This window comes from Myotis lucifugus, unplaced genomic scaffold (assembly GCF_000147115.1).
Source record: "Myotis lucifugus unplaced genomic scaffold, Myoluc2.0 scaffold_78, whole genome shotgun sequence".
Classification (NCBI taxonomy): Eukaryota; Metazoa; Chordata; class Mammalia; order Chiroptera; family Vespertilionidae; genus Myotis; species Myotis lucifugus.
Genome location: NW_005871126.1, coordinates 772,968 through 795,309, shown reverse-complemented (window position 1 = coordinate 795,309; position 22,342 = coordinate 772,968). Strand labels below are relative to the sequence as shown.

The 22,342-nt window shown below is 37.8% G+C and overlaps 1 protein-coding gene across 1 annotated transcript in view; it reads left to right on the top strand.

Annotated features, from left to right (window-relative positions):
• LOC111826438 (lymphoid-restricted membrane protein) overlaps window positions 1–22,342 on the top strand; it is a 39,473-nt gene that overhangs the window by 15,142 nt on the left and 1,989 nt on the right. The window contains exons 8-15 of the mRNA XM_023755543.1: window positions 2,371–2,448; window positions 6,947–7,003; window positions 8,499–8,558; window positions 8,661–8,725; window positions 10,420–10,519; window positions 12,851–12,985; window positions 13,723–13,824; window positions 14,857–15,020. Of these exons, the coding sequence (XP_023611311.1) occupies window positions 2,371–2,448; window positions 6,947–7,003; window positions 8,499–8,558; window positions 8,661–8,725; window positions 10,420–10,519; window positions 12,851–12,985; window positions 13,723–13,824; window positions 14,857–15,020 (761 nt within the window). The remainder of the gene's footprint in view (window positions 1–2,370; window positions 2,449–6,946; window positions 7,004–8,498; window positions 8,559–8,660; window positions 8,726–10,419; window positions 10,520–12,850; window positions 12,986–13,722; window positions 13,825–14,856; window positions 15,021–22,342) is intronic.

Below are 22,342 nucleotides of genomic sequence, written 5' to 3'. Positions count from 1 at the left end.
GTCTGACCTTGGAAAAGACATTTATATTTTTTGAGCTAATAATACCTATTCCCTCAGTTATTTTAGAGATAAAGATAATGCAGGTGAACCCATTTGTTTACTTATAATGTACCTCATATATGTTAGGAAATATGAGTAAAATCTCTAAAAAATGAATAATTCAATGCAATATATCTTTTTAAGCAACAGAATTAAAGCAATGAAAGAATGGGTAACAAAGCTACTAGTAACTTACTATTTTGGAGAGAAATTCTATGTAGGTGCATTTTGAATGGCAAGTGTTATGCACATTTTAAAATTTGGGCTTTATAAAAGTTTATTATTTATTAAGCTGTGATGAACAATCTGGAGAGTTATCCAAAATATGGACCAAGTGAACATTAAAAAATTTCTTGGTGGGTTAAAAAAGAAACAAAGATTGGAAAGAAACCCTACCTTAGATTCAGACATGTTATAGCTACAAAAACTAGTGCTTTACAGTTAAGCTCCCAAGGTAAGATGCTTTTCTCCTTGAATATAAGATGATTGACTAGCATCAAAGAATTGTACCAAATCAGTTTAGAATTAAGATAGGAGGAAGGAGATTTAGAACCCTTCACAGCATTGCAATGACTGATTTCCATTAGAAAAGGCACGTCAGTGTCACTGCTAGCTAAGATTCCTTTTGGAGGCAAAAATCTGATGCATTGTGAAGAGTAACAGCACAGTGGTTTGGGTATTCACATTCATTCATTCATTCATTCATTCATTCATTCAACACATATTCTTTGGGAGACCTTTATGTGCTAGGCACTATTCTAGATGCTGAGGAAACAAACTTAAGCAAAATAGCCCATGTGGAGCTAGCATGTTAGATGGTGACTAGTGCTGTGGAGAAAAGAAAAGTGAAAACAGTTGTGGGGGAGTACAATTTAAACTAGCGTGGTTAGGATAAAAGTAGCACTGTGAAATTACTCATTTGGCTAAAAATTGGAAAGGAGGTTTATCTGTGGAAGAACATTCCAGGCAGAAGAAATGGCCAGCTCAAGGACCTCAGGCTGTAGCATGCCTGCTGTCATTGAGGGAAAGCAAGACCAGTATGGCTGGATCAGAGGAAATAAGTAGCAAGAAGTGTGGCAGAGAGCTGCCTGGAGCCAAACCCATAAGGTCTTATATGGGCATTGTATGGACTCCGGCTGTTTACAGAGTGGGATAGAAACTGGGAGACCAATTAGGAGGCCCTTGTAATAATCCAGGCAAAAGCAGTAGTGGTGGAGAGAAGTGTGCAGATCAGCAAATGCTTCGTAGTATATCCAAAGGTATTTATTATATATTGCAGTACTATGAAAGTTCTCTTATGTTTCTAAAATTGTCTCAGTGAAATATGAAGTTATCAACTGAGAGTGAGGATGTTGGAAGAGGTATTGGAAATTCAAGAAGAGGGAAGGGATAAAATAAGCAAGGAGTTGGCAAACTTTTTGTAAAGGACCTGATAGTAAATATTTATAGGGTTTCCTGGCTAAAAAGCTTTGACACAGCCACTCCCTTCTGCCATTGTAGTGTGAAAGCAACCAGAGATAATATAAAAACAAATGGACACAGTAGTTTTTTAATAAAACTTTATTTACAAACCAGGGTGTCAATTAGAGCTGGCCTGTGTGGCTGGGGTAGGAAAGTTAGTGTAGTTTGCAAATCCCTGATTTACGAAAATGTCCAGAAGAATAGAATAGGATTATATATGATATGATTGCCAGTAAACATTGAGGTGAAAGGTGATAAATTTAACATGTGAGCTGTTGGTTCATTTGTGTTTTTCTTTAACAATGTTCATCTGGAAGGGTGCTGGCACAGAGTAAATGGAAAGCTCAAATTAAGCAAATACTAAGAAGTAGGGAAGAGGCAAGGGAATTGAGGGGATGTGGAAGAGGGTGGTTGTATGGAATGACCACAGAATAATTTAAGCCGAGTAAAGATGGACCGAGTTCACAAGAAAAGTGGAAGAATCATGGGAAGGTGGTCAGATCAGCGGATTGCAAGCTTCCGTGGGGATTGAGGTTTGTTGGTGCTCAAAGAAGTAATCTGGAAAGACAAGAAGTGGTGGTTGAAGAGGGAGAAACTTGCAGTCAATATAATGAAAGGGCCACCATTACTGGTAATGACAAGTGTGAAAGGTGTGAACTAGGGAGTGAATGCTGTGGTGGAATGTAAGATGATAAGGGGCTTCCTAGATGTCATGTTAAAAGGCCCATGCTATCTAAAGTTTTGTCCCTTAGCTTAAAATGGATTATGATAACAATGATGAAAATACTTCTTCCTAAAAAAGACTTTAAGACGGCCTCTTATTTTTTATATTTGGACTAAATCAAAGAATACTATCTTTTTTTACATTAGAATACCAAGAATGTTATGGATATATATGCATTGGAAAAGAATATTGAGGAATTGTCTAAAACTGAGACAGAGCACCAAGTAAGCATTTCCCAAATACTGGTAAAACATTTTCTTCCATCGAGCTAATATTACTCTATAAAGGTGTGTATGACTCATTGGTACAATAACCTTTTGCTATAAACTTTAAAATTTGTACTCCTCAAGATGTCTGAGTTATATAAAGGGCAATCTCTATTTTTTAATGTAACAGCTTTACTGATAAATAATACACATGCCATTAAATCCACCCACTTAAAAATGTACAAGTCAGTGCCTTTTAATATGTTCAGAGTTGTGCAACCATCATCAAAACCAGTGTTATTGTTTATGGAATTTATTGAGGTGACATTGGTTAATAAAATTATACATGTTGCAAGTGTACAAGTCTATACCACTTCTGCATACTTCATCATGCACTCAACACCCAAAGTCAAGTCTCTTCCGCCACCATATATCCCCCTTTGCCCACCTCCTCCTTTCTCTGGTAATAACCACACTGTTGTCTATGTTTATTTTTTGCTTAATCCCTTCACCTTTTTCACCAATCCCCAAAACACTCTCTCCTCTGAGAGCTGTCAGTCTGTTCTTTGTCTCTATGGGTCTGTTTCTATTTTTTTTCTTAGTTTATTGGATTCCACATATAAGTGAGATCATATGGTATTTGTCTTTCTCTAACTGGCTTATTTTGCTTAGCATAATACTCTCCAGATCCATTCATGTGGTCACAAAAGGTAAGTTTTTCTTCTTGTTTATGGCTGAGTAGTATTCCATTGTGTAAATGTACCATGAACTTTTTATCCCCTTATCTACTGATGGACCCTTGGGTTGCTTCCAAACCTTGGCTATTATAAATAACTAGAGGCCCAATGCACGAAATTCGTGCACAGGTGTGAGGGGGGTCCCTCAGCCTGGCCTGCATCCTCTCGCAATCCGGGACCCCTCGGGGGATGTCAGGCCTAAATCGGCAGTCAGACATCCCTCTCGCAATCTGGGACGCTGCATGCACCAGTGACCATACTTTTCATACAGGTGAAAGGCATCTTGCTGTGTATGGGCAGCTACATTTTTTTGCCCTGATTATAAAAAGTAGTATGTAACGTGATCCTTCTGAGGCAGTAGTACCATTTTCCCCATCTTATGGGTGGAAAAAAACTGAAGCAGAGAGAAGTTAAGTAATTGGCTTTGTCACACAGTTATAAGTGTCAGAATCAGGGCTGACCACAAAATGTGCAAGCCAGAGTCCATGCATGTCATCACGGCATCATCCTGTTTTTTCAGTGTTAGAGTAGCCTTGCCGGGTTTTAATTTTTAAATCTAAGAGACTGTTCCCGATATATAGGGTAGGGTCCCTAGGCCTGGCTGGCAATCAGGGCCATCTGAGGAGTGACTGGTGGGCGGGGCAATCGGGGGGCTCCTGCTGGCATCTGCCTTGGCTGGTGGCCTGGCGCCCCCCTTTCACCCCAGCCAGTCACCTCCCTCTTGGGGGGCAGGAGGGAAGTAGATGCTCCTGCATTGAGCGTCTACCCCCTGGTGGTCAGTGCATGTCATAGCAACCAGTTGTTCCACTGGTCATTTCACCGTTTGGTCAATTTGCATATTAGGGTTTTATTATATAGGATGCTACCATGAACATAGGGATGCACATATTCTTTCAAAATAGTGTTTCATATTTCTTTGGATATATTCCCACAAGTAGAATCACTGGGTCATTAGACAGTTCCATTTTTAATTTTGGGGGGAAACCCCATACTGTTTTCCTCAAGGGCAGCACCAATTTGCATTCCCATCAATAGTGCACTAGGGTTCCTTTTCCTCCACATCCTTGCCAACACATTGTTTGTTGGTTTATTGATAATAGCCATTCTGACAGATGTGAGGTGACATCTCATTGTGGTTTTAATTTGCATCTCTCTGATGATTACTGATGTTGAGCACTTTTTCATATCTTTATTGGCCATCTGTATGTATGCTTTGGAGAAGTGTCTATTCAGGTCCTTTGTCCATTTTTAATTGGATTGTTTGAGTTTTTTGGTGGAGTTTTATAAGTTTTTTATAAATTTTGTATAGTAATCTCTTATTAGTTGTATCATTGGTGAATATATTCTCCCATTCAGTGGGTTGTCTTTTTATTTTGTTGGTTTCCTTTGCTGTGCAAAAACTTTTTTGTTTGAGATAGTCCCATTTGTTTCTTTTTTCTTTTGTTTCTCTTGACCCAGGTATATATCAGAAAAAAAATATTGCTAAGAGAAATGTCTCAGATTTTACTACCTATGTCTCTCAAATTTATTATGATGGCTTTATGATGTAGGTGTCTTGGACTCAGTGGACAGTCTTCTGATCACCTGCGCTAGGTGCTCCAGGAATATCTCTTGTGTGGGTTATGTGTGCCCTCCTGCGTAGTTGAGTTTTGAATGCTGTTGGCCCATTTGTGGAAAGAGTTAACCCTCAGGCTGGCTGACTATAAAAATAGATCTTAATCACCACTTATGAGTCTCTGTGCAGGGGCTGCCCTCCCCCGTCCCAAAGCAGAGTTGTTCCCAACAGGGTCTGATGCCTGCTGGAGTTCCCCCTTAGGTGTGCCACTTGTATGGCTAGTTGGGTTGAGCTCTGGTGTGGTCTGAAGCCTACCATTAGTTGTGTTGGTTCTGGGTCCACTTGGGCAGGGTTCCAGTGCAGGTCAATGTCAGACATTGTGCATAACCAGCCTTAGGCTGCCTGTCTGAAGTGACCACACTATTCACTGTTTGTGGCTTGATCTACCGGGCCTGGTGTCCTCCAACCCTGAGCCTCGGTAGATCAATTAAAGGTCTAAATCAGGAAAGATTTCAACAATTTTACCTTCCCCCTCTCCCCCCCATTAATCCTCACCTGAGAATATTTTTCCCATTAATTTTTTTTAGAGAGATTGGAAAGGAGTGGGGGAGAGAGAGAGAAACATTGATGTGAGAGAGACATATCCATTGGTTGCCTTTCTCATGTGTCTGGTCAGGGATCAAACTTGCAACCTAGGTTCATGCCCTTGACCAGGTGTCAAGCCTGTGAACTTTTGGTGTGTGGGCCAATGCTCTAACAACTGAGCTACTCCAGCCAGGACAATTGTACCTTTTTAACATGGAAATGAGGAGAGCTGGGAAAATAAATCGTTACTTGATTAAATTAAGAAATGATACCTTGCAATATAGAGAAAAATCATTTTTTATCTAAAAGTCTATGTTTTGTATATATATTTTTTCTATTTCCTATACATTCTTATCAGGAAACAGAAGACAACTATTAATAAATTCAGGAATTTGTGTCATGCTTATTGTCACCTCTAATGGTTTATTTGAGCAATATTTTTTTATTGTAGTACATGTTTGAAATGATGATGTACTTAAATTTCAAGTCTATATGTGGAAGTCTCAAGTTTCCTAGCAGATATTCAAATTCCATGTGTGTATACACTTATACATATACTAGAGGTCCAGTGTATGAAATTTGTGCACTGGTAGGGTCCCTAGCAGCTACCAGCTGCTGGCTGGGGCCTCCCTCCCTTCCCCCTGGCTGGCCCTGCCCCCTGGTCGAACTCCCAGACAAACTCCCGGTCGAGGGGACAATTTTCATACTACGCTTTTATTATATAGGATTATAGCAGTTATAATTTAGACATTAATTAATTTTATCCTAGGAATGGCTGTCTTTGGAAAGCATAATTAATCTAGTCATAATCTAGTGGAAAGAGCTAGAAGACACGGGTTCAAATCCTGTGTTCTTTATTTAGAAGCTTTGTAATCTCAAGGAACTAGTTAACCTTTTTAAGTCTCAATTTTCTCATCTACTAAATGGGTATATTTTCTACCTAATACACAAACTCGAATGAGATGATTGTGTGAAAATACCTTTAGATCTATAAAGACATATCAAATATACTAGTATATGATTATGATGATGATCCTATTTCTGACTATGCTGCTTATTTTTTCAGGTTTTCAATGCAATCACTATACATATCTATCTGTTGTGTTATATTTAGAAGCCTATAGCAACAAGCTTGCTTTTGGTTTGAATAAACTGATGTGTCCTTACTGTTCACCTTGCTAAAGGAAATCTTGAACATCTTTAAACTAAATTTTCAAAAGAGGAGTTTTCTATATGTCCCATGCAGTCTTCGTTAATGTCACATCTAGAATTTTATTTTCACCAAAAAAATAAAAACTCTCTAAGTGCTCTTATTATATGAAGTATGAAATGGCGGGAAAAGCACTTGGCTGGAGCTGGAGACTCAAATTCTAGGCTCTGGTTCTGTCACTAACTGTGTGTGACATTGGGCAAGTCTCTGGCTAGTGTTGAGCCTCAATTTCCTCACTTATAAAGTGAGAGCGATGACCCCAGCCTCTAGGATTGTTTTGAGGCTTATGTGAAAGTTCTTTAAAAAGTGAAATACACATACACGTTAAAAGTGTTTCAGAAACATGTTCCCCTATTGAAATGATTTTGTGGCACTGTCCTTTACCAAAGCAACATCCCAGTGGCCTTCACTAACTTTGTTTCTTTTCAGATGGAGTTACACATGTATGAGAACACTTTGCTCAATAAAGATGCAAGTTTGCAGAAGGTTGGTCTGTCCCTTCCCTGAAGTCCTGTGGGATTGGCTAGCTCTCTCCAAATCAGAAAGGAGATGATCATTTGTGTACCTTCACTCCTATTAAAATATCTGATTATAATATTCTATTAAGAATATTAGATTTCCTTTATAAACTTCTCAAAAAATATTCTGTTGAATAAAGAATACTGACTTACCCATCTAGTATAAGTTTCATCATATCCTCTCTAAATTCTGGTGGTGTTCATTAATCTGCACAACCAATATTGGTGTGCCAATTTATCAGTCAATGATGCAGTCAATCAGGCTAGATACAATGATGCAGTTTTAATTCGTAACAACACAAATGTGTGTGCAGTCATTCGTTTGGGGGAAGAAAAAAATATCCCTAAGTTATTTTCTTCCTGGTTTCATTGATTGATCAGATAGATAGATGATAAATAGATATTCTCTTTATCCTTGTATCCTGTGATCATCGCCTATCTGGTAACAAGGAGCAGAGATTCTGGTTATGGTGACATACGAAGGACGAAGGACACAGCCCTAAGTTAGTAAACTTCCACATTTCAAGATAAGGAGGCAAAGAAAGAGCAATATTTATATTCCTTTCCATTCATGTTTTGACATTTCAAAGAAGTCATTGATGGCTTGTAGACATTGACCCAGATACTGACATACAGTGACATTGTGGTAGTAGTGGTGGCTCACTTCCTCCATACCTCTGATCTTTCCACTACTTTGCACTCCTCCCAGGTATTCATAGGCATTGCTGGGGCAATTTGCACATTCCAGGCACCATGCTAATCATGGGATATAACTGTAGGCCAGACACTGCCTGTCCTCTCTGGTGTTCTAGTATAATACTGTGATTTTAACAGAGATATGTGAGTTGAATAAAATTGGATTCCTTAATAATTCATTAGTCCTTCTCAGTTAAAGACTGATTTTTTTCTTAAATGTATAATGATAACAAATATAATTTTGACTTGGACTTAAGATATACCTTTCAGGGTTTGGTTCAATTGGACTACCAGTGATGGCGAAACTTTTGAGCTTGACGTGTCAGCATTTTGAAAAACCCTAACTTAACTCTGGTGCTGTGTCATATATAGAAATTTTTTGATATTTGCAACCATAGTAAAACAAAGACATATTTTTGATATTTATTTTATATATTTAAATGCCATTTAACAAAGAAAAATCAACCAAAAAAATGAGTTTGCGTGTCACCTCTGACACGCGTGTCATAGGTTCGCCATCACTGGACTAGGCAGACACAGAGCATACTATCACCAGTTAGATACAGCTGCCTCACTACCCCATACTTTTTGTGTGGCTTTAATCACAAACACAGATTGGTTCAGTTTTTAAATAATATGATTGATAGAAGAGCTCATATCATTGGGCATTATAATTTTTTGTGGCTCAGATTGATAATTATTCTAATAAACATGATTTGGTGGACTCATGCATTTATTAGCTATTAATTTTCTCTTCTACTTTTCAGAAGGATTTAAGTATAGAAGAACTTAAGTCAACCATCATAGAATATGGAAGCATTATAGAGGTATGCCATAATAATCTCAGAACTTGCAAGGTGGGTTGTTAAATGAAAGGTAATTCCCCCATTGGAGGGGCATGTACAGCCTAATGTTGTATGTGATTCCAGAATTTACGAGGGGAAAAAACCAAACTGGCTCATGAGTTACAGCACTTGCAACAGGAACTCATCATGTAAGTAGTACACAGCAACCCCCATGCCTTCTCTCACGTGCCTCTACCCTACCTCATTGGCCTACTGAGCTAGCTGCAGTTCTTGAATGTGCCACATTCTTTTCCTCTACTTTTGTAAGTGCTCTTTTCTCTGCTTTTTTTCCAACAGAACTCCTTCACAAGTTTCTCATGACCTTCCCTTGGTTTTCTCTTAGCTTGAGATCAAAGTAATCCTTTTGAGTGCATGTTTTTATCTCTTGTCTAACATACATCACCTTATATTATAAACATTTGTTGTCAAATATGTGTAATCTAGTCCAGGAGTCCGCAGACAACAAGAGTAAAGCTAGTGGTGTGAGTGCACACACTTACATCATGAGAGTTACCGATGAGGTAAGTGCATTACCCCAACAAGGGCCAGAGGGGGCTGCTCTGCTTAGCTCTAGCTAATTGTTGCATCAAAATATATGCACCAGCCCTAACCGGTTTGGCTCAGTGGATAGAGCATCAGCCTGTGGACTGAAAGGTTCCAGGTTTGATTCTGGTCAAGGGCATGTACCTTGGTTGCAGGCACATCCCCAGAAGAAGGTGTGCAGGAGGCAGCTGATCGATGTTTCTAACTCTCTATTCCTCTCCCTTCCTCTCTGTAAAAAATCAATAAAATATATATTTTTAAAAAAGATGTCCTGACCGGTTTGGCTTGGTGGATAGAGCATCGACCTGCGGACTGAAGGGTCCCAGGTTCGATTCCAGTCAAGGGCATGTACGTTGGTTGCGGGCACATCCCCAGTAGGGGGTGTGCAGGAGGCAGCTGATCAATGTATCTCATCAATGTTTCTAAACTCTCTATCCTTCTCCCTTCTTCTCTGTAAAAAATCAATAAAATATTAAAAAAATAATAATATACCCACCTAGTGTGGCCACATCTTTCATTTTTTTAAGAAAAGCCAGAAATCTAGGTTTTTCGTGAAATCTGCTAATTTTTAAAATATGTATTTTTATTGATTTTAGAGAGAGAGGAAGGGAGAGGGAGAGAAAGAAACATCAATGAAAGAAACATCCACATCAGTTGGCTGCTTCCTGCATGTCCCCCACTGGGGATCGAGCCCACAACCAGAGCATGTGCCCTGACTGGGAGTTAAACTGCAACCTCCTGGTTTATGGATCAGTGCTCAACCACTGAGCCATACCAGCGAGGCTCTAATTTTTAACTATTGGTTTCAATTCATAAAAATAAATTAATAAAAATTAAAAATGTTTTAAAAAGTGTGGCCTACTTGTTTGCAACCACCTAGCATCACTAATCTGGGCAGAGACTCTCCTGGTCTCTGTATTCCTAAGTACCTTATGCAATCCTAAGTACATGTGGAGGCTTACTGGCTGTTTGGTCATAAATAAGCCCTAATCTGCTGACTCAAAACATAGTGTTAGGGCCCTGGTAGGTGTAGCTCAGTTGGTCCCATGCACCAAAAGGTGGCCTGTTTGATTCCCAGTCAGGGCACATGCCTAGGTTGCAGATTCAGTTCCCAATCAGGGTACATGTGGGAGGCAGCCGATAGATTTCTTTCTTTCTTTCTTTCTCTCTCTCTCTCTCTCTCTCTCTCTCTCTCTCTCTCTCTCTCTCAAATAAATAAAAGCATACAAAAAAAATGTTGGAGTCAAACCTAACCAGATGGGATTATTATTCTTGGTTTTTTGTTTTTTTGTTTTTCAAGGAATGGGATCCAATTGAATGTTAGTGAAGAACATAAGAGTATCGTCTCCAAAGGAGAAAAGTCTTTACGCTGTGAACTCATTCTTGCTCAGTCTGCAGAGGTAGGTAACTATCATCAATGGAAAGCTTTAAAAAACAATCACCACATGGGATAACTTACCATGAAGTGAAGGTCCATAGCTTGCAGAAAAGCACCTGTGACATTTTGAGGCAAATCTGCTGACTGTTTTTGGAATCCAAGTCTAAGGTCTCCGCCTGGGAGAACGGACCTGTTTTAAGTTATGGCTGAAAACTGTCAAGCATGGGGTTGTGGAACTGTGCATTCAGTGAACCTGGATTTCAGAAATCTTTATATTCTTGTCTTTCTCAGGACAAACTAAATACATGTTCCCCAGCCTGGGGTCTTAAAGGTGCAGTAGAGATCCATGAGCGACTTTCCAGTGTTTCCCCTTCCCTCACAGTGTGTCTGCCATACACAGAGTTCTCAGAAACAGCACGCAGCTTCTTTGCTTTAGGATGTCATTGAACCAAGCCAATTTATTGACAGTGGTGATTACATTCTGAACAGAAATTAGCATTTTATATGTTTTTGGCTAATTTTTATTTATTTTAAAGTATAAATAAAGTTTTTTTAAAGTACAAATAAAGTTTTATTTTAAAGTTTATTGTTAGTAGTATTACAGCTATCTCCCATTTTCCCCCTACCCTGTTACCCCCCACCTCCTGGCTAATTTTTTGTTTGTTTTTTTTGTTAATCCTCCACCGTGGATATTTTTCCATTGATTTTTAGGGAGAGTGGAAGAGAGAGGGAAAGACAGAGAGAGAAACATTGATGTGAGAGAAACACATCAATTGGTTGTCTCCTACACGAGCCCTGACCAGGGCCCAGGCTGGGAAGGAGCCTGCAACCAAGGTATGTGCTCTTGACTGGAATCGAACCTGAGACCCTTTGGCCCGCAAGCTGACGCTCTATCCACTGAGACAATACGGATATGGCCTGACTAATTTTTAAATAGCAAAATGAATTATTACTTTTTAAAAAATCTCCATTTGTTAGGTAGACCCAATTCTTTACAGCGTGGTAGGGAACAATCAAAAGCCTTTTGGGGAATTAAATGTTGGGACTCCCTCTCCCCGCATTGCTATATTTCCACTCTTTTATACTTCCCAGTTTTGTGTTTATTATGTTAGGAAATGCTTTATTATCAAATTGCTTTCTTTTCACCACTTTGATGGTCTCTCCATGTCTGTGGACAATGGATATGTCAGAATGTCCTCCTGTTGACAGCTGTGCTATGACCTTGAAAGGGGTGGAAGAATGTCTTTGGGGCAAACGCTGTTTGAATTTCTTCTGCCAAGGATGCAGGGGCAACATATGCTGCCTTCATCTGACATGCTCTCAGGCAGCCTTGGACATTCTGCCGAGGGCTGTGCTTTCCTGACATTGTTTCAAATACTCATCATTTTACTGCGGGTTTGAAACCAAGCCAAACTGCCAGACTGAGTGAAATGATGGCAAACCTGCCCCAGGAGTGTGTTTCATCCTCAGTCCTCTGAGATGGTGACAGTGTCAGGATGTCAGCTTGTGAAGTTCTACACTTCTCAGCCGGGGTTCAACAGCTGGCGAAGTCCTGACTCTGAGGTATACCCCACAGAAGGATGAAGAAGTTTGCTTTTAATTAGAATCTGGAAATAAGAGCCCTCTGACCTTTTCCCAACAAGAAGGAAGTTAAATGTACTGTTGTCATATATCAACCATATGATAAGAGACAGAGACTTTGAGAGAAGTATAAGGAATAGTCTTTGTGGGACATTATCTTCTGTACATGGAAGGGAAACTGAATAAATCAATCTGTTTTTAGTAGGATTTATTGAACACCCCATCCCAACATTTTTTTTCCTGTGAATTTCTTTAAGTTCCCTTATTTTTGTAAAATTAGAGCCATAGCAGTTTATATCACCACGTGTAAATGTTATCCATGGGATAAATGGAACTTTCTTAAGAACCAAATAAATGGTAAGTTAAGGTCATACTAAAGAGAAAATGTAAAAATGTTTTTTAGGTCGAAACTGGTTTGGCTCAGTGGATAGAGCGTCGGCCTGTGGACTGAAAGGTCCCAGGTTCGATTCCGGTCAAGGGCATGTACCTGGGTTGCGGGCACATCCCCGGTGGGAGATGTGCAGGAGGTAGCTGATCGATGTTTCTCTCTCATCGATGTTTCTAACTCTCTATCTCTCTCCCTTCCTCTCTGTAAAAAATCAATAAAATATATTTTTAAAAAAATGTTTTTTAGGGGGACATAGAAGGATTCCATAAGACTATTTAGAATGGGGACACTTACATTGAGCCCTGGGCATTATTTTTATAAAATAAAAATGAATGTTCATTATTAAAATGATAAGAGTCATGAACATTTTGGTAATTGTCCCAGAACACTGAAACTGAGCAGCAGTGCAGTTTAATCAGCTTGTCATCTCTGGACACAATGATGGACCAAGAACTGCTGCTGTCACTGAGAGAACTTGAGCAGAAGGGAGTGGGATTCACAGCTACTCTCCAGAAGCTGGTATTACATAGCACACGCCTATCATGGGGTTTCACTGACTGGGAATGTCTGCAGACAACTGACCTGCAACCTGTTTGCTGAGCACAAGCATATGTGTGTGTTGTTAAGCCCCCAAATCATCCTACTATGAAAGAGAAAATTTTTCTCAAAATTCCTGAAGTTGATCTTCTAGTTCTGAGTCAATCAGGACTAACTGACCATTGGATATGGATTGCTTGAGCATAGTTTTCCTACAGGTTAATCTTTATTATCAAAGGGCTGAAGACATGGTATCTATTGAGCAATTTCCTTCTAGCTAATGACTAGCACCTCTTTCTTCATTTTGATATGTGACTGGAAACTCTAGATGGTCAGAGAAAGCAGAGAATCTTCATGTTGATATTTCCAGTCCCTTCCACAGTGCCTAGCGTGTATGGTAGGTAGTATTTAGTTTGACAAATGAAAAAATCTGAAAAAATGCTTGTTTCCTTCTCTTTGAGAGGAAGATAAAAATGGATAGGTTTTGCTGGAAAATGATTCTATCTCTGCACATTCAGCATAAATAGAGAGCCTGATGAGAGGTAGCATCTACCCATGGCAACGTCCTGGGGTAAAGGCAAGTCATTGAGCAGTGTTAGTTGAGAAGGAACTTTTTCTGAGTTACCTCTATAATAGAACTTTGGTCTACATTAGTTCTTATGTAATAGTATACATCTTCTCCCTAAATTCCTAGTTGAAGATGTGAAACTCTTTTTCAGCATGAAGACAGTTCTGAAGTGGAAGCCCTCATTGACAGTCCTCTCCAGTGGGTAACTAGTCCAGACATTACTGTGAAAGAAAAGTGGGAGAACATGCTTACTGTAAGTGTTCTGTATTTTGTGATTTTCCTGATTTCCCTTCTACCTTTGAAACCCAGGTAATACTCATTATGTACAGTACCATATCAGGCATTATTGAAGTCTTCTGCTATCTCAGTCTGATGCTCTGTGTAGAGTGTCTGTGGTGGATGTATGAATGTGCATATGAGGGTGAGGATGAGCATGACGGTTAGGATAAAGTCTTTGAGGGTGAGGGTGAGGAAAAGGTGAGAGTGAGTGAGTGAGTTTGAAGATATGTGTTATATGTTGGAGAAACAAAGATTAAATAAGATGACTTAATGAAAGAGTTTATTTTATTTGAATTCTTGTGAGAATTGACTAGTCCAAGCCACTTAACATTGGCTTATTACAATTCTCTGACTTTGGTAGGATGGTTAGCGTGCAAAAGAATCTTATTCCTGAGATTCTGACAGTTTTGTTATTCCCAATATTTGTAGAACATTGGAAAACCATGAGCTTCTTAGGTAGCCATTTCCAGTTTTGTTACGAAAGAACCATATAAATCTCCTTAATTTATCTATCACTTATTATCTCTACTTCTTGATTGCCAGACAACTATTAATGTTCATCAGCCCCTAAATTACACTAAAGCAAGAAGGAAACTCTGGAATGTTAATTTCAACCCCTTTGCCAAACCTTTTTTTAAAAAGTTGCTCTTGAAAATGCTAATCAACAGATACTGATTTTATCGCACTTCCTTGTCCCATGCTATTCTAAAGCAATTGTGATGATTGGTGAAATGGTCAGGAACCCACAATCTTAAGAAAGACAAATGAAATTCAATTTCATGCACTTGATAAGTACCCAATATCTACTTGTTAAGTTGAGATAATCAACCTAAAGGATAATCAGTCTTTGGGCAATTAAGAGTTAGTATGTGTTCAATTAGAATTTTAGGGTCCAATAACAGGGAGTACTATTGAAAGGAGAATGGCCACAGCATTTCATATTGCCTCTGTCATGTTTATATTTAACACTGGAATAGTGGAGTTTGTTTTGTGATTTTCCTTGTAGGAATTCAAATATACCATGGAAGAGAAACTAAATTTTTGCGTATTAATGCTGAAGAGCTTGGGAAACCACAAAGAATCTCTTGATAAAGAGTTTGTCAAGTTGATAGAGATTTTGAAGAGATTCGGGCTGGAATATTTTTATTTCGGAAAAGAATATCTTTCCAGGTGACGATCATTTATGTATAAGAAACCCATGCTTTCTGAACTTGACACCATTGTGATTGTGCCATAGCCTTCAGTTCATTTTTTCCCAAGTTCTATGTATTGATTTCAGATGATACTTTTTCAGGGAAGACATTTTGTCTGACAGTCTCAAATTGTGAAATATTGTAAACTTGACTAATTTATTCAAAATTGCAAATAGTGAACTTTAAAATCTGTGGAAAACCAGTATCAGAGTTATTTTCTCTAGAGAAGGAATTTGGAATTACAGAATATAGAATTCTTTTAACCATAGGGGCCTTAGAGACCATTTAGTAAAACCTCATCATTTTACACAAGACCGAGGCATAAGGATGTAAAGTGAATTGATCAAGATCTGAGAGTTAATGGAAAACCCACAGGTAGATCTATTAATGGAAGAACCTGATGCTGGGTCTGTTGACTCCTATCCCATTGGGCTTCGTGTTCCACCTTAGGATACAATGCATCACATTGGACACTAGGAAATAAATCTCAAGTGAAAAGTGTCTGGGGAATAAAGGGCTCTAAATATAAAATAATTTACCAACTAACTCTTTCTCTCACCTTAATTCTTATGGTTATGGGGGAATTCTTGAAATTTGTAGTTTGTAAAGCACATATACTAAACACAAGGGCAGTGAGTATATCTTTTGTTAACCTCTGTTTCTATAGCTGCTAGTACCATACTAAGTGTTCCCTTAAGAAGTGCTTTTCAAAGGAATGAATGAACATGGGTATATACTGAATTTTAATAAGGTTAAAAAAATGTCATTAGAGGCCAAGGTTGCTTTAAAAAATAGCCAGGAGAAAAACTATTTTCTTCCCCCTAAGTAAGGAAACTAGATGCCAGAGATAATACCAGAAGGAACTCTCAAGAAAATAATCTTCTGCTTTTCCTAAGAAGCAGCGAGCCGAGACTTCCCCTTAGTGGTAAAGCTGTGGGTAAAGGAGATATGCAGCTTCCTTACCCAGATACCGTCTCCACAAAAGGGAGCATTGAAATTCTTCTGTTTAGCAACAAAGAACTATTTTGAGAGAGGCCTCTACTACTAGAGTCATCTCTGAATACATGAATCTTCTGTATTATCTACTAGACACACAAGAAGCCCAGTTAAATAATAGTAGGTGCAATTCGTTGGAAGCTTACTGTGTTGGATGTAGTGCTAAGAATTTGACGTGTATTTATCTCCAGAGTGGTTCGATAATGTGCCAAGGTCATCCAGGTAGGATTAAGTGACAACTGGGATCAGATCTAGATATGTCCAGCTTCAAAACGCATGTTCTTGCAACTATTAATCCCCCACTATCTACTTGCTAAAATCTGATATAATGTTCATTAAAAATATTCTGGAAACCTAGCAGTGGGAAAAATACTAGTTATAAATGTAAGAAAAGTTTAGCCCCTGACTTCTAGACATAATTTAAAATAGACAAAATCATATCGACACTATACACCAAATGACTTGGCTATGGGTTTTAACTATGCATGAGGAAATGAGTGGAGAAATTTGTGAGACTAAGAGTATTCTCTTTAGATGAGGTAGGAAATATCTTTTAAAGGCAACTTTCAGAGGCTATAAACTTATGAGGAGAAGGCTTCCATTCTGACATAAGATAACTAGGCTCCAGAGCTGAGGAATGGAAAAGAATTGAGAGTCAAGCCCGGCTAGTGTGGCTCAGTGGTTGAGTGTCAGCCTGTGAACTGGGAGGTCATGGTGCGATTCCCAGTCAGAGCACATACCCAACAGTCAAGGTGAGGTAGTGAAAAAAAAAAGTACCTCAGAAGGCTTGGTTTGAAAGGCATGTCATCATTGGACAACATCAAAGTGTCAGCTCTTTGCCTGACTCCATTGCCCTGTCCCTCTTGCATAGGTACTAGGGAACTATAGGAAACGAGACAGAAATCTCTGCCTCCATGAAACTAACATCTATTGAGGGACACCGATGATAAACATATAATTATATACTGTAATGCCAGATTGATATGAAGTAAATTAAAGCAGGATACGAAGACCAAGAATGACAGGGTCAGGAGAAACTAATTTTAGAAAAATGGCCAGGAAAACCCTGTCTGAGGAGTGATCAATTGAGTGGATAGCTGAGTGAAATGAGAGAGTGAGCTATGTAATGATCTCACAGAGTTTGAGGCAGAGGAACTAACTAGTGCAAAGGCCTTGTGGTTGTAATGAGATTGGTATGTTTGAGCATCGGTGAGAGGCCAGCATGACTGGGGCGGAGTGAGTTCTGAGCAGCGGTGGAGATGAGGCCAGAGAGACCGTCAGGGGTCGGGTCCACAGCCTTTCAGTTCACATTTAGGAGTGGGGATTTTATTCTGAGTGGATGGGAAGCCATCATAGGGTTATAAGCAGAAAAGTTTTGAAAGATTATTCTGGCTGCTGGGTAGAAAATTATCTATAGAGGGCAAGGTTTAAAGCAGTGGACTAGTGAGACGAGCTTTTTCAATAATAGATTGCCAGTTAGAGATCCTGAAATCAATTTACTGGATTATGACCCATTAAAAAATATATATATGAAATGTCAGAGTGTATTACATATAGTAGGAGTAAGTAATGTTTCATAACATTTTTGTTTCAGCTGTGACTGTGTGTGTGTACGTGTAATTGCTTGAAATATAAACTATATTTACTGGGTCATGGTAAAAAAGCAAGACAAAAACATTGAGTTAAGAACTATTGCAGTAGTCCAGGTGAGAGATGTAACATGAGCCCGGGTGATTGCTGTAAAAGTGGTAAGAAATGGTTGGATTCAAACTATGTTTTGAGGATGGATCATATCTGACATGCTAGTGAATTAGTTGTGGGAAAGCAAGAAAGAGAAGAGGCACCCTTGACTTAGAGGTTTGTGGTCTGAAACTGAAATCTATTTTGGATGCCAAAGTCTGGGGGAGACTCAGACTTGGCAGGAGTAGTAATCAAGATGTAGCGTTAACATGTTAGCAAGGAGAGTTGCTGAATTTAAAAATACACACTGAAAGCTAATATTTACCTCTTACTGTGATAATAATCTCAATAAAAGAAAAATCTTCAGTGGTTCAACAGCTGTTAAATTTTTTTAATGCTATAAACAATTCTTTTTTTAATGTTTTTACTGATTTTAGGGGAGAGAGGAAGGAAGAGGGATAAAAAGCTAGAAACATCAGTGATGAGAGACACCATTGATTGGCTGCCTCCTGCACTCCCCCTACTGGGGACCAAGCCTGCAACCCGCGCATGTGCCCTGACTGGGAATAGAACCAGTGACCTATTGGTTCATGGGTCGATGCTCAACCACTGAGCCATAATGACCGGCTGTTAAATGTTTTTAACAGATGGTTCTATCAAATTTTTAAAAGCTATTTCTAAGATTGTTATGACTTATAAAGTACATAAAATGTATTATCTTATATATGCATACACATACAAGTTATTAAAAATTTAATATTATTAAGTATGTATTTCTATTGGTCCTCAGAGTCATTTTGCTTTCATTCAGATGATAGTGAACTCTTGAGAGCTTAGATCATTTCTCAAAGAACTAGAAAAAAAAACACAAAGTTTAAATTTAGCACAAGGAAGGAAATAATAAAAATTAGAACAGAAGTAAACAAAATAGGAAAAAAATCTTAAAAAATCAATAAAATTAATAGTTGGTTTTTGAAAAAAAAGATAAACAAAATTAACAAATATTTAGCTAGACTTAGAAAAAGAGAACACTCCAATAAGTAAAATCTAAAATGGAAGAGGAGACATTACAACTGATGCCATAGTAGGGGAAACTATCATAAAAGACTACTATGAACAATCATACACCAACAAATTGGATAACCTTGAAGAAATAAATAAGTTCCTAGAAACATACAACTTAACCAAGACTGAATCAAGAAGAAACAGAATATCTGAACAGACCAATAACTAGTAAAGTGGCTAAAACAATATTCAGAAACCTCCCAACAAAGAAAAGCCCAGGACCAGGTGTCTTCACTGGTGAATCTATTAAACATTTAAAGAAGATTAACGCAAACTTTTGAAGCTCTTTCAAAAAATTGAAGAGGAGGGACAACTTACCGATTTATTTTATGAGGCCAGTATTATCCTGACACCAAAAACACTGTACACACACACACATACACACACACACACACACACACACCACTACAGACCAATATCCCTGATGAATATACATGTAAAAATCCTCAACAAAATACTGGCAAACCAATTTCAACAGCACATTAAAAAGATGATTATATATCACGATCAAGTGAAATTTATCCCTTTGATGCAAGAATGACTCAACATACACAAATAAATTAATGTGATACAGCACATTAACAGAATGAAGAATAAATATCACAAGAGCACCTAAATTGATTAAAAAAAAACACCACTTAACAAGATTCAACACTCTTTCATAATAAAACTACATATTCAAAAAACTAGAAATAGAAGGAAACTACCTCAACATTATAAAGGCTATCTATGAAAAACCCACAGCTAACATCATACTCAATGATGAAAAACCGAAAGCTTTTCCTCTAAGTTCAGATATAAGGCAGGCAGGCAGGCATGCCCACTCTCACCTCTTCCATGCAACATGTTACTAGAGCAACTAGACAAGACAAAGGCATCCACATTGGAAAGGAAGAAGTAAAGCCATCTCTGTTTGAAGATAACATGGTTTTACATATAGAAAACCCAAAAGACTCCAAAAAAACTGTTAAAACTAATAAACAAATTTAATTTTATATCATACAAAATGAACATACAAAAATCAGTTACATTTCTATAAAACTATTAATAAAATAGCTGAAAAGAAACCTGAAAAAACAATCCCATTTAATATAGCATCTAAATAAATAAAATACTTAGGAATAAACTTAACAAATGAGGTAAAGACTTGTATACTGAAAACTACAAAACATTGCTGAAAGAAATCAAAATGTAAATAAATGGAAATACATCATATGTTCATGGATTGGAAGACTTAATAATGTTAAAATATTCATACTATCCAAAGCAACCTACATATTTAATGTAATCCCTATCAAAATCCTAATGGCATTTTAAAACATATATATTTTATTGATTTTTTTTTAACAGAGAGGGAGGGAGCAGTAGAGGGATAGAGAGTTAGAAATATCAATGAGAGCCCACAACCAAGGTACATGCCCTTGACTGGAATCAAACCCGAGACCCTTCAGTCCATCGGCCAACACTCTATCCACTGAGCCAAACCAGTTAGGGCAATCCTAATGGCATTTTTTACAGTAATAGAGGAAAACAATCCTAATGTTCATATGGAACCACAAAGCACCTGAAATAGTCAAAACAATCTTGAGAAAAAACAAATCTGAAAGTATCACACTTCCTGGTTTCAAAATATATCATAAAACTACAGTAATCCAAACAGTATGGTACTGGTCTAAAGACAGGCATAGAGACCAAGAGAAGATAATGAAGCAATCCATGCTTATTTGGTCACCTGATCTCTGACTAGTGTGCCAAGTATACACAATGAAAAACAATAGTCTTTTCAACAAATGGTGTTGGCAAAATTGGATATCCACATGCTAAAGAATGAATTTGATCCCTTATTATATACCATCTATAAAAATCAACTCAAAATGGAGTGAAGACTTAAACATAAAGCCTAAAACTGTAAAACTCCTAGAAGAAAATCTTGGGCGGGGGGAAGCTTCATGACATTGTTCTTGGCAATGATTTCTTGGATAGGACACCAAAAAGCACAGGCAACAACAGAAAAAAATAGACAAGTCGATCTATATCAGACTAAAAAAGCTTCTTCACAGCAAAGGAATTCACAGAGTGAAAAGGTAACCTATGGAATGAGAGGAAATATTCCAAACCATATATCTGATAAGGGGTTAATATTCAAAATACATGAGGAACTTCTACAATTCAATAACAAACAAACAAAAACACCAAATAGCCGAGTTTGAAAATTGGCAGAGGACCTGAATAGACTTTCTTCAAAGAGGACATAGCCGATAGACATATGAAAAGGTGCTCAATGTCACTAATCATTTGAGAGATACAAGTTAAAACCACAATGAGATATCACCTCACATCTGTCAGATTGGCAATCATCAATAAATCAACAAAGAACAGGTGCTGGAGAGAATGTGGAGAAAAGGGGACCCTTGTGCACTATTGGTGGGATTGTAAATTAGTGTAGCCACTATAGGAAATACTATGGAGATTCCTCAAAAAATTAAAAGGGGTGCTGCCTTATGATCCAGCAATTCCACTTCTGGGTATTTATTAAAAACAAAAATACATGCACAAAAAACACACGAATTCAAAAAGATATATTTACCCCTATGTTCATTGCAGCATTACTAGTATTAGCTAAGATATGGAAGGAACATGGATGTCAATCAATAGATGAATGGATAAAGAAGAGGTGATATATATATATATATATATATATATATATATATATATATATAATATTTGAATATACATAGTAATATTATTTTATATATGAATATCCTTGCCATTATTGACAATGTGGATGGATTTACAGGGTATTATGCTAAGTTAAATAAGTCAAAGAAAGACAAATATTATATGATTTCACTTATAAGTGGAATCTATAAAAACAAAACAAGAAATGAATAAAACAAAATACAAACAGAACCATAGATATGGAGAATAAGCTGATCATTGCCAAAATGGGGGCTGGGGGATGGGAATAAAAAAATGTGTAGTTGGGGGAAAAAATTATCAGAGTACTTAAATAGCCATTTTTCAAAAAAACAAAAACAAAAAAGATACACAATTGGTCAACAGGTATATGAAAAAAATGCTCAAAATCTCCGATCATCAGGGAGATGCAAATAAAAACCACAATGAGTCATTTACAACGATGAATGAATCACACCTGTTAGGAAGACTGCCATTAAAAAAAATCCAAAAAAATACCAAGTGTTGACAAGGATGTAGAGAAATTGAAACTCTGTATACTGTTCATGGGAATATAAAATGGTGCGACTGCTACGGAAAACAGTATAGAGGTTCCTCAAAAAATTTAAATAGAACTACCATATGATCTAACAATCACACTTCTGGGTATATATCCAAAAACAGTCAAAGCAGAATCTCGAAGAGATACTTGCACACTCTTGTTCATTGCGGCATTATCCAGAATAAGATGTGAAAACAGCCTAAATGTTCATCAGTGGATGAATGAATGAAGTAATGCAGTATAGAAATAATATTCAACCTTAAAAAAGAAGGACATTTTGCCACATGCGACAACATGGATGAATCTTGAGGACCTTTTGC